General features: G+C 34.1%; 1 protein-coding gene across 1 annotated transcript in view; it reads left to right on the top strand.

Annotated features, from left to right (window-relative positions):
• The first annotated feature begins 1,641 nt into the window (after nucleotides 1–1,641).
• LOC114331210 (probable DNA double-strand break repair Rad50 ATPase) overlaps nucleotides 1,642–14,659 on the top strand; it is a 36,735-nt gene continuing 23,717 nt past the window's right edge. Inside the window, exons 1-3 of the mRNA XM_050655585.1 lie at nucleotides 1,642–1,974; nucleotides 5,903–6,168; nucleotides 12,017–12,834. Of these exons, the coding sequence (XP_050511542.1) occupies nucleotides 1,740–1,974; nucleotides 5,903–6,168; nucleotides 12,017–12,834 (1,319 nt within the window). The 5' untranslated portion in view covers nucleotides 1,642–1,739. The remainder of the gene's footprint in view (nucleotides 1,975–5,902; nucleotides 6,169–12,016; nucleotides 12,835–14,659) is intronic.

Below are 14,659 nucleotides of genomic sequence, written 5' to 3'. Positions count from 1 at the left end.
ACATTTTTGGATTCTATTAGATGTCTTCTTTCTTAAAATATGAGCTTTTTTAATATTATACAGGGTATTTTAAAAGATAATTACGTTTTTTTTATTAATTTCGTAGCAACATTCACACCCTGTAGAATTGTAGTAGTTTGACATCTTAAACTCTACTTACGTTCAAATGATTTTTAATATGCTCTACTATTGTTAAGAATCATTAGTATAGCTAAATTTTTAATTTTAGTATACAGGGTTGGTCGCAACTCGGAATGAGTATTTTCTGAGTTTTCTTAAATAGAACACCCTGTATTTTTGTATTGTAGTGAAATGATATTTTATAGTTCTTTTTTATTTCTTAAGCATTCCCTATACCTAACTGCTTTAATTTGTGAGTTATTGCTGATTCAAGCTAAACATTAATTGCAACAAAAAATACGTAAAATTTTATTAGGTTGGCCGTGAAAATACTCAATCCCAAATAATTTTTCAGAAATAAATACATATTAATCCAGACTGGTCCTTAAAATTACCAATAATGGTTTAGCTATCAAAATACCTACCTACATAGTTAAGATTGTTTGTGCGATTAACAATTAAGCACAAATTAAAGCAGTTAGGTATAGGGAATGCTTAAGAAATAAAAAAGTACGATAAAATATCATTTCATTACAATACTAAAATACAGGGTGTTCCATTTAAGAAAACTCAGAAAATACTCATTCCGAGTTTCGACCAACCCTGTATACTAAAATTAAAAGTTTAGCTATACTAATGATTCTTAACAATAGTAGAGTACATTAAAAATCATTTGAACGTAAGTAGACTTTTAGATGTCAAACTACTACAATTCTACAGGGTGTTAATTTTGCTAAGAAATTAATAAAAAAACGTAATTATCTTTTAAAATACCCTGTATAATATTACAAAACCTCATATTTTAAGAAAGAAGACATCGAAGAGAATCCAAAAATGTAAAAATATACAGAGTGTCCCATTAAAAAAAACGAAGTTATAAGCAACTTCCGGTATAACCGGAAGTTGCAAAGAGATGAAAATATTTTCATTTAATAGATCATCCTTCAAAACCCCTTTCTTCCAATTTTCATGATTCTGTTGCCTTTAGTTCTCGAGATATTTCTAATAGGCCCTTTATTTGCCTCACCCTGTATAGTACCAGTATTTTCTCATTAACTTACCTTAAAGTCAGTAAAAGCCTCTCCTCAATAGAAATTGGTTTTTGAAAATTACTTATTGACAGTTGAATACTGGGTTTAACTGGTGCAATAATATAATCGAAAGTGCTTGGTAATAAGCCACAATACTCTTTAAACCAACGTGGATTGTTTTTCTTAATTTCGAATATAAATAATGAAACTCTCGAAAGTTATTTCGCTCTAAATATAATATAAGTGTTTAAAATAGGAATTTTCTAGTAACATTGCCGTATACTTCCCCATATTTAAGAATATAATGAATTGCCACATATTGCGTAAATTACTGGTCGCATCGTATCGCAACGCATTGCATCGCGTCGCGTCGTTTTCCGTCGCTCACCTAGGACAACGGGTTAGTTAATGATCATAAAACTTTGTCTTACGTTTATATTTTTTAGTCCAGACTTACGTATACCCTAAGTTTTCTATGAACAAGGCTTTGATTAGTCAAAGTTGTCAGTGAAAATGTCATAATTGATCTTCCTAAAAAATTTTTGGCTATTTCCAAATTCGAAGTACCCGTTTTGGTCTAAATTAATTATGCAGTATGGTCTAAAAATGTACGGAGATTGCAAAACTCATTACGTTTGTGGAGACTGTAAAAATCCAATGGTCAAAAGTATTACCAAAGTGCAAAAATGGATGAATTCTTGTGAAGAAGCGGAATGTGTTCATCGATCATTTAAAAGCTCAAGTCAAAGCTCGACTGCGAATAAGAAACGCAATAAAAGCAAAAGCAAAATATCACTTGTGTCTGACAAAAACAAAAAATCAGGTATAGTGTAGGAAACAGAGGTTGAACCTTGCAAAATAGACACAAGTCCGGTTTTATTTTTTTTCTGACATATCAAGGGGTGCTTATTATAAGACTAACTTTTTCTGAAAAAATTTCGCCCCGGAACCCCCCTTTTCACCCCTTTAAAGGGGGTAATTTGTGGTTTTTGCGGAACGTAGCCCTTCCTGTACCTTTTGCAAAAAATTTCTTTTATAGAAATATGAAGAGGACCATATTTTCTACGATTTATTTCTGACAGCATCTCTCTATCATCCACCGTTTAGCAAGGGTGGCGCCCCAAAGTTGACAAGTTTTTAAAAAAGATGTTTTTAAAAAAATATATTTTTCCCTAACTGCAACGGAAATTAAAAAGAAATTCTGCGAAAATTATTCACAAATACATGATTGATTTTTTGGTATAGGTTTTACTTAAGGATAATTGCCCTTTTTTTAATTACAGGGTGTTACATTTTAAAAAACCCCTTTTTATACCATCTGAACCGTTTATGCTAGAGTAAAAAGACTTTCAGCGATTACCCATGTACTGGTGTTATTTACAAATTTGTATAATGCACCCCCACTTTTTCCCCGAAACCACCCAAAAAAAAGAAGAATTAATAAATAAAGTGATTTTCTTGGAATCCTTCACACACAATGCCCTTCATTAATATACTTCATATATCATTTTGTGCACGTTATTATTACCCATGCATGGACACTAAAAGCGATTTTCTAGTGCAACCCCTGTAGCCAAAAAAAATAAATAAAATGGGGGGTTGAAAATTTTTTTTTGTTTTTTGCTTTTTGATCCATATGGGCATATGCTTCATCAATAGTGCTTTTCAAAAATATATATGGTTATTGCAACATCCCTGCGGAAACCACCCCTATCCTTGAAAATATACTGCAGAAACTACCCCTATACCTTGGCGAGCATGTTTTTACGATTTTCTCATTACCTATTCATTTTTTTTAAACAAAACTTATACAAAGTTAAAGACCACTATTTACTCTAAAAATTAGGTCCTATTCATTTTTTTCGTTTAAGCAACCGTTACGGCACAGTGGCGCCGTAAACCTCATATATGCTTTGGCGGGCTCCAGTTTTTGTTTTTTTTTTTCGTCATCTGTTCGTTTTATTGATAAAGTACTTATGTAAAATAAAACAACACCGTGTAACCTACAAATCATGACCTATGCACATTTTACATTCTTTGCTCCCCAAAGCCACAGCGGTGGCCCAAAATAAATTTTTTTATATGTTCGCCACCTACACACATTTTATTGCGTTAATGCTACCTTAATAGCACAATATTCACCCCTAAGTGGTCGCTAAGCAGTGGCGGATCCAGGGAGGGGTGATGGGGGCGATCACCCCCACCTCTCTCAAACCAAAGTGATATTATATTTGAAGATTATAAAAATATTCATTTATTTTTATAGAAAAACTTGTATTATATTAATACTATTTTTATAAGAATGACTTTTTATGCTTTAGCGACAGTGGCGGATCCAGCATCGTTAAGAGGGGGGTGCCAATTGGTTAAATTTCTATAAAAATAAATGAATATTTTTATAATCTTTGAATATAATATCACTTGGTTTGAGAGGGGGGAGGTGATCACCCCCATCACCCCTCCCTGGATCCGCCACTGCTTAGCGACCACCTAAGGGTAAATATTGTGCTATTAAGGTAGCATTAATGCAATAAAATGCGTGTAGGTGGCGAAAATATGCAAACATTTATTTTGGGCCACCACTGTGGCTTTGGGGAGCAAAGAATGTAAAATGTGCATAAGTCATAATTTGTAGGTTATACTGTGTTGTTTTATTTTACATAAGTACTTTATCAATAAAACGAACAGATGACGAAAAAAAAAACAAAAACTGGAGCCCGCCAAAGCATATATGAGGTTTACGGCGCCACTGTGCCGTAACGGTTGCTTATACGAAAAAAATGAATAGGACATAATTTTTAGAGTAAATAGTGGTCTTTAACCTTGTATAAGTTTTGTTTAAAAAGAATACATAGGTAATGAGAAAATCGTAAAAACATGCTCGCCAAGGGATAGGGGTAGTTTCTGCAGTATATTTTCAAGGATAGGGGTAGTTTCCGCAGAGATGTTGCAATAACCATATATATTTTTGAAAAGCACTATTAATGAAGCATATGCCCATATGGATCAAAAAGCAAAAAACAGAAAAAAATTTCAACCCCCCATTTTATTTATTTTTTTTTGCTACAGGGGTTGCACTAGGAAATCGCTTTTGGTGTCCATGCATGGGTAATAATAACGTGCACAAAATGATATATAAAGCATATTAATAGAGGGCATTGTGTGTGAAGGATTCCAAGAAAATCAATTTATTTATTAATTCTTCTTTTTTTTTTGGGTGGTTCCGGGGAAAAAATGGGGGTGCATTATACAAATTTGTAAATAGCACCAATACATGCATAAACGCATAAACGGTTCAGATGGTATAAAAAGAGGTTTTTTAAAATGTAACACCCTGTAATTAAAAAAAGGGCAATTACCCTTAAGTGAAACCTATACCAAAAAATCAGTCAATTATTTTTGAATAATTGCCGCAGGATTTCTTCTTAATTTCCGTTACAGTTAGGGAAAAAGATATATTTTTTAAAAACATCTTTTTTAAAAACTTGTCAACTTTATGGCGCCACCCCTGCTAAACGGTGGATGATAGAGAGATGCTGTCGGAAATAAATCGTAGAAAATATAGCCCTCTTCATATTTCTATAAAAGAAATTTTTTGTAAAAGGTACAGGAAGGGCTACGTTCCGCAAAAACCACAAATTACCCCCTTTAAAGGGGTGAAAAGGGAGGTTCCGGGGCGAAATTTTTTCAGAAAAAGTTAGTCTTATAATAAGCACCCCTTGATATACCAGAAAAAAAAAACCGGACTTGTGTCCATTTTGCAAGGTTCAACCTTTGTTTCCTACACTAGTATTTATTATTTTATTTTGCATGTAAACTATCTATCTACTGTGTAGTCATTAATTTATCCTTTTTTTAATACACACGCTTTTTTGAAATTCGAAATTATCAAAAATATTTTTACATAAAAATTGCAGAGTGAGACAAATGCCTAAAACATTATAAATCGGAATATTTTGTAATATTCAATTTACAGTAAAATGATACGGAGGACAAGATCTGACTAAACAACTAACAAAACTAATACAAAAAATAATAAAACAAAACAGAATATCACAAGAATGGAGATCAAGCATACTAATACCTCTCTTCGAAAAAGGAGACTCCGGAGGACCCGGGGAATTACAGAGAAATTAACTTATTAAATACCACATATTAAAATTAACAACCAAGGTTTTAGGTCGGGAAGATCATGCACTGACGCTATATTTATATTGAGGCAAGTTCAAGAGAAATCGTTAGAATACAACAAACCGGCATTATTTATGTTTCGTGGACCTTAAGAAAGCATTTGACAGGGTCATATTAAAGGACGTTATTCATTCGTTATACTCAAGAGAGGTGCCTCTAGGAATAATTAAAACGATCGAAAACATCTACCAGAACAACACAATCAAAGTAAAAGTAGAAGATGAATTAACTGATCCAATTGAAGCCGGCAATGGGATAAGACGGGATTCCTTGAGTCCTTTATTGTTCAACCTGATCATGGATGAAATAATAAAAAAAGTAAGAATTAAATAAGGATATCAAATGGGAGAAAAACATCTTAAAATAATCTGATATGCAGACGATACAATACTAATCTCTCAAAGTGAAGATGATTTACAACGTAAATCCGCCGGATTACAGACGTAATCACTGAAATCAAATTCACTGAAAGTGTTTATGGGTAAAATATGCGCCACGTAATATTACGATCAGATGAATAACAAAAATTCTTCATTTATAATAATCTTTATGCTTTTTAGTATCCTTTATTGATAACTGTCCAGGAAAAATATTAAGATCTGCATCCATGATTCAACCACGTACAGCAAGCAAAGATTTTCCAGTTCATTCGAGACAAACACCAAACTTTCCAGTCCAAACAACAACTCATATTATTTCCAAACCACCACCATCCAATAATCCTGTTAGAACATGTTCATGTGTTTCGAACATGATTGCAAACAAAGAGAATTTTTTAGGATCCCATAATAATTTACAGTGCTCATGTCCTAATCCAATACAACAGGTAATTGACAACATTTTGTTATTATAGCTATATTTTATAATTTCGTCTTCTTCTTAACACGGAGCGAGTCTTCGCAGCATCTACTATAGCCCTCCATCTTCTACGATCTTGCGCTTCCATTGTTGTACCCCAATCCTAGACAAACCGGCTTCAACATCATCCTTCCATTTTTTCCTGGGACGGCCTACTGATCTTCTACCATCTGGCCTCTCAAAAAATTCTGTCTTTAACACTCTGTCTTCCTCTGATCTTACCACATGACCTGTCCATCTTATCCGGTTAGCTTTTATATGTCTGACGATGTTTTCAGTACCATACGGATATTCACCAATTCAGCATCACGGCGCCTTCTGCACTATCCTGTCATTTCATTTCTTTGAGGGCCAAATATCATTCGGAGAACCTTCCTTTCAAATACCAGTGCCTTATTTATTTCCCGCTGATGTAGAATCCATGTTTCGCTTCCATATGTAACAACTGGGCGAATAATTGACATGTACAGTCTCAATTTAGATTTTATTTTTATCAGCTTAGATCATAATAATGATGATAGGAAGTATATTGCTCTATTCTCCGTAGCTATCCTTACTGAGACCTCTTGTTCTATGTGGCTGTCGGCTGTGATACCGCCCCCAGATATTTAAACTATTTTACCACTTCGAAGTTGTGGTCATTAATGTTTTTCCTAACTCTTTGTCTTGGATTGTTGGTTACGAGCATGTATGTATTTAGTAACCTAAGATACTTTTTAAACTCTGCCTGTGTTAGTTGTGGATATCTTCTTCTTCTTGACTGGCTTTACAACTCGGGGTGAGTCTTCGCCGCATCCACTATGGCCCTCCATCGTCTGCGATTTTGCGCTTCGATTTGCCATTGTTGTACCCCAATCCTAGATAGATCGGTTTCAACATCATCCTTCCATCTTTTTCTGGGACTTCCCACTGATCTTCTACCGTCTGGTCTCTTGAAGAACACTGTCTTTAGCACTCTGTCTTCCTCTGATCTTACTACATGACCTGCCCATCTTATCCGATTAGCTTTTACATGTCTGACGATGTTTTCAGTACCATACAGAGTCACCAATTCAGCATTGCGGCGCCTTCTCCACTCTCCTGTCAATGCATCTCTTTGAGGACCAAATATCATTCTGAGGACTTTCCTTTCAAATATCAGCAATTTATTTATTTCTCGCTGATGTAGAGTCCATGTTTCACTCCCATATGTAACAACTGGGCGAATAATTGACATGTACAGTCTTAATTTAGATTGTCTTTTCAGCAGCTTAGATCTTAATAATGATGATAGGGAGTATAATGCTCTATTTCCCGCAGCTATTCTTGCTGAGATCTCTTTTTCTATGTGATTGCCCTCTGTGATTACTACTCCCAGATATTTAAACTCTTTTACTACTTCAAAGTTGTGGTCATTAATAGTTACGTTCTGCCTAACTCTTGGTCTTGGATTTTTGGTCAGCAGCATATATTTCGTCTTCTCTTCATTTATTCGAAGGCCCAGGTTACCTGTTTCCTCCTCGAGCTGTGAAAACACCTCTCTTACGTCTCTTGTAGAATGAGCGACTGCATCTAGATCATCGGCAAAGGCCAACAATAGTTTTGATCCTCGATTTGCGAACCCCTCTGTCAGTTCAGACGATATTTTACTTATTGCGTATTCTAAAGCCAAATTGAATAGCAATGGTGATAAAAGGTCTCCTTGTCTAAGCCCTGATGTTATACTAAATGGCATCGATGTTCTGTTTCCTATCTTTACCTGTGCATATGAGTCTGCCACGCACATTTGAGTGAGCTGCACTAATTTTCTTGGTATTCCCATTTCTAGCATTGCTAGCCATAGTCTGCTTCTTTTTATCGAGTCATATGCTTGCTGGAAATCTACGAAGATTTGGTGTACATCTCGGTTGAATTTCCAGTTTTTTTCTAATATTTGTCGGATGGTAAATATTTGATCTATTGTTGACCTTCCACTTCGAAAGCCGCATTGGTAGTCGCCTAGAATATCTTCCGAATACGGAGTGAGTCTCTTTAGTAAGATAATTGATAGAATCTTATACGCTGTACTAATAAGCGATATGCCTCTGTAGTTTTGGAATTGCTCTTTATTTCCCTTCTTATGTATGGGTATTATAACGCTTCCATTCCATTCTCTAGGCATTTTCTGCTGTTGCCATACTCTGAGAATAATGTCATACAATTTTTGATGTAAAACGTTTCCTCCTTTTTTTATCAATTCTCCATTTATACCATCATTTCCTGGTGCTTTGTGATCTTTAAAAGATGCTATTGCATTCTTTACTTCTTGGAGTGTTGGTGGTGGTATTTCCACATCTGCAGAATGAAATGTAGTCTCTGATTCCTCCATCTCACTTTCAATATTTAGTAAATTCCGAAAGTATTCCTTCCATCGCTCTACGATTTCTGTTTCCATCATTATCAGTTCACCTGCTTCATTTCTCATAGCTTGTGTTACCCCAACATTTCCACCTTGTCTGACTGTCTTCACTTCCCTAAAGAATTTTCTTATTTGATTCCTCTCGCCACTTATTTTCATTACTCGTATTTGCTGTTCTATGTAGCTTCTCTTTTTAGTTCTGAGTAGTTGCCTTGTCTGTGCCCTCGTTCTGCGAAAATCTGCTTTGTTCTCATTTGTAGGGTTTTGTAGCATTTTCATTCTTTTGTGAGTTTTTGTTTCCAGCATTTCTTCGCATTGTTTGTCAAACCATTTCTGTTTTGGGCGAGTCCTCTTTTTCCCAATGGTTTCTTTCGCTGCTTGTTCTATCACGGATGCCACTCGCTGCCATGCATCTCCTAGGTCTACATTTTGGTCTTCCTCTCCCAGCAATTGAAATCTGTTGCTTATGGCTACTTGGTACTCCAGTTCTTTTTTTGGTGTTTGAAGAGCTTCTATCTCCCATCTTTCTCTTTGTTCTTGTTGCTCCATCTTCTGTACTGATATTCGTGTTCTCAACTTTGATTTTACAAGAAAATGATCACTATCGCTGTCAGCTCCTCTCATAATAGTTGTGAATATAAGAATGGATAATGACAGAACACCTAGTAGAACGCTTAGCTGAACTATGGTGGGACGTCGGCTAGTAGGAAGACCAAGGAAGAGGTGGATGGACGAGGTGAGAACCGATGCTAAAGAGATGTTGAGGGTGGATAACTGGAGGAGAGCAGCCAGGGACAGAGATACTTGAAGGTGGATGCTGGTGGAGGACATGGCCCGACTTGGGTTGTAGCGCTATAGGAGAGTGGTGTGAGAGGGAGAGAGGGAGAAAGTGTTAGTTGTGGGGTGAACTGACTAGCTCTACAACCGATACAACCAAGATAAAAGAGGAAGTATAGATGATTAACAACCCCAAGGTTTAGACATTGGACCTGTCCCCCAATACTTATAAAAAAATTATAGCAGCGAATCCCAGAGTACAGGGAATACCGGTTGGAACACTTGGATGCCATCCACGGCGACGAAACAGGACAATGAATTTTGCAACATGGAACGTACAAGGCTATCGAGGTAAAAGGGAAGACGTTACTAAAGGACTAGAACAGCAAAAAATATCGATATCTGTCATTATAGCACATAACTCCATTCTCCTTCTTCTTCTTCTTCCGTTATCTAATGTAACCATCTCGTTCTAACGTAAGGTTGTCTTCCATCTCGTTCTGGGTCTTCCTTTTTTCGCCTTCCTACCGGCTTCCATTGTAATAGTTTCTTAGTCGTTTTTGTATCTTCTTGTCGCTGAACATGTCCCAGCCATGACAGTCTTTGACTTTCCACAAATCTTACAATATTATCAATTCAGTTCGTTAACCACGTCGTCTCTCCTGATTCTCCATGTGCCGTCATCCTCTTGCACCGGGCCATATAATTTTCTCAGTATCTTTCTCTCGAATGGGATTCATCCTTTGTCGTCATTAGCCAGGTTTAACCCGGCACTGGTCGCTAGGTAGATTATTACGCGAGTGGTCGCGCGTGAGATTTTCTCTCACATATTCAAATTTTGCCTTTTTTTACAAAATAAAATTTTTATAACAGATTTTAAACTTTTTTTATTAACTAATAATAAGAATATAATAATATCACATAATATGTATAGATAATTCTATGATAAAATACAAAAAAATAATCGGAATTACACCAATATTAATCAATCTCCGTATCTTCACAATTTACGGCACAACACATAAGTATGCATTTTCTCATGAGGATCTTTCAGTGCGTCACAGTTTTTCGATTTCTTTCTAAATAATTAAATTGTATGTGACAGAAAAAACGCATATCATACAGAACAAGTAAAAACTTCGTTTGTACAATAGTATACAAAGTTTATTGAGAAACTATTAAAAAGTCATCCAAAAGGATTCGCAAAACATTTTCGATTTAGATCAGATCATCTTCAGTGCCTAGAACGAAGTATTTCCACGTTAGAATGAATGCAAAAGGTTAAAATTATGACTAGTTAAAGAAAAATGTGGATAATACTTACGTTCTGCTTAGTAGATGAAACTAGCAACCTTATAGAAGAGATGACATCTAGAAATATGATTTACATGTTGATAATCTGATGTTATTAGCGACTCTAAGTCGATGTTAAAAGATAAATTTAGTGCTCAAAGGGCAACAAGATTCACTGCTCGATAAGAACGTGTGGTTCTTGCCAGTTCAACGGACACACACCAACAAGAGTATAGGAGATGACAATCTATTTATCAGACAGAAGTGACATGACAAGACAGGTAAGTAATTTTTGGTTATGAATTTAAAAATAGTGTAGTTTATGAATTTAAATTATTAGTTAAGCTGAATGGATGTTAACTGTATTAAAGTGGAATTTAAATTATAATAAATTAGATTCTATTGTAAAATTCTAAAAGGCAACTCTCTGTTACAGAAAGAACTGTTATTATTGTTATGTTAATAAAAGTGTTATTCATAGTAAAGTCAATGACGTCATTGATGACAGTTTAAAAAAGAAGACGAAAGTTAAATTTAGTTTGAAATAAAAAGAGAAATGAAAAATACTTAAATGTAAACAACTTATAGACGGAAAAAATATAAGATAAGACTTATTTTTCATTTCTCTTTTTATTTCAAACTAAATTAATCTTTTGTCTTCTTTTTTAAACTGTCATCAATGACGTCATTGACTTTACTATGAATAACACTTTTATTAACATAACAATAATAACAGTTCTTTCTGTAACAGAGAGTTGTCTTTTAGAATTTTACAATAGAATCTAATTTATTATAATTTAAATTCCACTTTAATACAGTTACTAACATCCATTCAGCTTAACTAATAATTTAAATTCATAAACTACACCATTTTTAAATGCATAACCACAAATTGACTACCTGTCTTGTCATGTAACTTCTGTCTGATAAATAGATTGTCATCTCCTATACTCTTGTTGGTCTGTGTCCATTGAACTGCGACTTAGAGTCGCTACTAACATCAGATTATCAACATGTAAATCATATTTCTCGATATCATCTATTTTATAAGGTTGCTAGTTTTATCTACTAAGCAGAACGTAAGTATTATCCACATTTTTCTTTAACTAGTCATAATTTTAACCTTTTGCATTCATTCTAACGTGGAAATACTTCGTTCTAGGCACTGAAGGTGATCTGATCTAGATCCAAAACGTTTTGCGAATCCTTTTGGATGACTTTTTAATAGTTTTTCAATAAACTTTTTATACCTTTGTACAAACGAAGTTTTTACTTGTTCTGTATGATTTTTAATTATGGTATACAGCCAGCTACTGGGATTTTCCCATTGATTTTTTTTATATATAAATATCTTAATCAAAATTTTTAGGTAAATCATCGTGTTAGCAACACAAGACTCCTAATATCTGGATTAAAAACTGAATTAAATAAAGTAAAATCCCAGTTGGCCGATATCACCGTAACGAATAAAACTTTAAGTGGACCAGCTAACCTACTAAATACGATAGAAGCAGAGAAAATAATTTCACAATTAAAACTACAAAATGTACAATTAAAGAAAGAATTAAATGATAAGCAAAAAGAATTAGCCTTATCCATAAAAGAGGTTGAAAGGGCCAAAGAGGTACTAAGTGAATACGAACAGAAAGTAAGAGCACTACACGAACAAGCACTAAGGTCTTCAAAATTAATAAAACAAAATAAAGATGAATTTTGTAAGTGTTTGCAGGAGAAAGAAGCAGAGGTAAAAAAGTTACAAGAAAGTAATGAGAGTTTACTTCGAAGCATTAGAGAAAGTGAAGTGACATATAAAGAAATGAGTAACGAATACGAAAATTTAAGAATCACTTTTAATGAAGAAACTACAAAGTTGTCAGCACTTACAGAGGATAGTAAGAATTTTTGTGAATGTATAAAAATTCTAGAGAAGCAACTAGAGAATGCTCGAAAAGAAACAGAAGTGTACAAGGAAGAGGTAAAGAGTCTGGAACAGCATATGTTGAATTTTGAGTGTGAACTTTGTCAAAAGCTTAAAATGAAGGCGAGAAAGCATAAGTTAAAAATTAATAATAAAATTAAAGAACACGATGAAAAAGAACAAGCCATGATGTGTACGATAACTCAACTGTCAAATGAGTTGGAAGTTACGAAACAGATTAAAATTTCGCATGAAAAATTACAGAATAAGTAAGTAAATATTTATTTTTGATCTATTTCGTATTAGGTATAGTGAACGTTTATTAATATGGTGGTTCTCAGAGAATTTTTTCAGTGCGTCACTGTTTCTCGATTTCTGTCTAACGCATTAAGTCGGAAGTAACAGAAAAAAAGGTACGTCGATGACTCGGAGTCAAAATTGTCAAAAATGATTTATTTGAAATGTCACTTTTAAGTATTTAAATTGTGAAAATTATTGTAAACATGGATAAAACACATTCAAAAACTCATGAATAATTCTCATAGAAAACGAAATCCCGACAAAAGAGTCCCATAGGAAATGTTTTGCAATCTTTTATTGAATTTTATAAGAGATAAGAGGTCCGATAAACAACATTTAACAGTAACTGAATTGGTGAGAAGGAGCCCAAATTTGAAGACAGATGAGTGAAAAAGACTATACATATTTGATTCCTTTTTGTAAATTTTAAAATCAGTTAGTGTTATTTAATATAATCAAAATCTAACCCTCACGTACAAGTTGTACGTACAACTTCTGTGAGAAACTGAATTTATTTATTTTATGTACAATTATTTTCTCCAAATAAACTCCATTATTCTTCCTAAGTATTATTATTATTTATAAAGTTAATTCTAGTAGTTGCTAGATGGGGCTCTAATAAAAAAAAAATGAATTACATATTATCTATACGACTATAATCTGTACAATTTATACGACTATACAAAACAAAGAACATACCTTTCTATAAATGAAATAAACACGATTGATTTGATTTTATACCAAATTGCAATCATATTATAGTAATAAATAATGTTTTTCCGATTATAGCGCCATCTATAAACAACTAGAATAAATGGTACCTTTTTTTCTCTCACTTGTGACGCACTGAAAAAAGCCTCTGAGAAGCACCATACCCAAGATTATCATTAATAATTGTTGCAATAATTCTGATTTAAAATTTTATTTTTTTTTATTTATTCCTTATGTGTCTGGTAGTATGACGATAAATCTAAGCCAAAAATAAAAAAAAATATTTTTGATCAGAATGTAACCCTAAAGGAACTCCATGTCTTGGTACAAAGTGTGTTATGGATGTGGCTGTTATTGTAACCGCTTCTTGATTAGGAATGGATCCAATTTCTGCCCATTTTGAAAAATAATTCATTTCGGCCATGAAGTTCCTACTTGTTTTTCCACTCTTCCATCGGACGTGGAGCAAGAATATCAACTGCAAGTCGTTTAAAAGGCTCTCCGGAAAGAATATTGTTTCATTTTACCACAGCTTTTTGTTCTAGGAACTCTTCTATCGTTACATAAATTGCATTTCATATACGAATCTTCTACATCTCTGCGGCAATTGATGCAATAAACTCACAAGGCAAGTGTTCTGTTGACTGCACTATGTCCTTTAGAAAAGCTGCTATGAAATTCTTACAACATACTTTTAATGTGTGATTTTTGCAGTACCAATTGTTGAACTGTATGACAAGAGAGAAGAACAATCCGTTAAAAGTTATAAGGGAATGGGTACCACCAGGTAAAAGAACCACAGGCAGACCTAAACTAAGATGGAGACAACAAGTGAAAGAAGACTTAAGAGGTATGGAAATTAGAAATATAGGAAGGGCAATCAAAGAGAGATAAGAATGGAGAAAGCTAATGGAAATAGCGAAGTCACACCATCAACTGTAATATCAAACCCAGGATGGGATGATCTCCCACAAAAAGGATCTTTAAGTGAAAACAGCTTTAGCTTTACAACGATTGCCTTACACATTACAACCTTACCCTTACAAGGAGAAAAGATAGAAGAGGGGGATATTTGGTTCCCTT

The sequence above is a fragment of the Diabrotica virgifera genome, chromosome 7 (assembly GCF_917563875.1).
Source record: "Diabrotica virgifera virgifera chromosome 7, PGI_DIABVI_V3a".
NCBI lineage: Eukaryota > Metazoa > Arthropoda > Insecta > Coleoptera > Chrysomelidae > Diabrotica > Diabrotica virgifera.
Note: the sequence above shows the minus strand (reverse complement) of the source record. Positions and strands in the feature narration are given on the sequence as shown.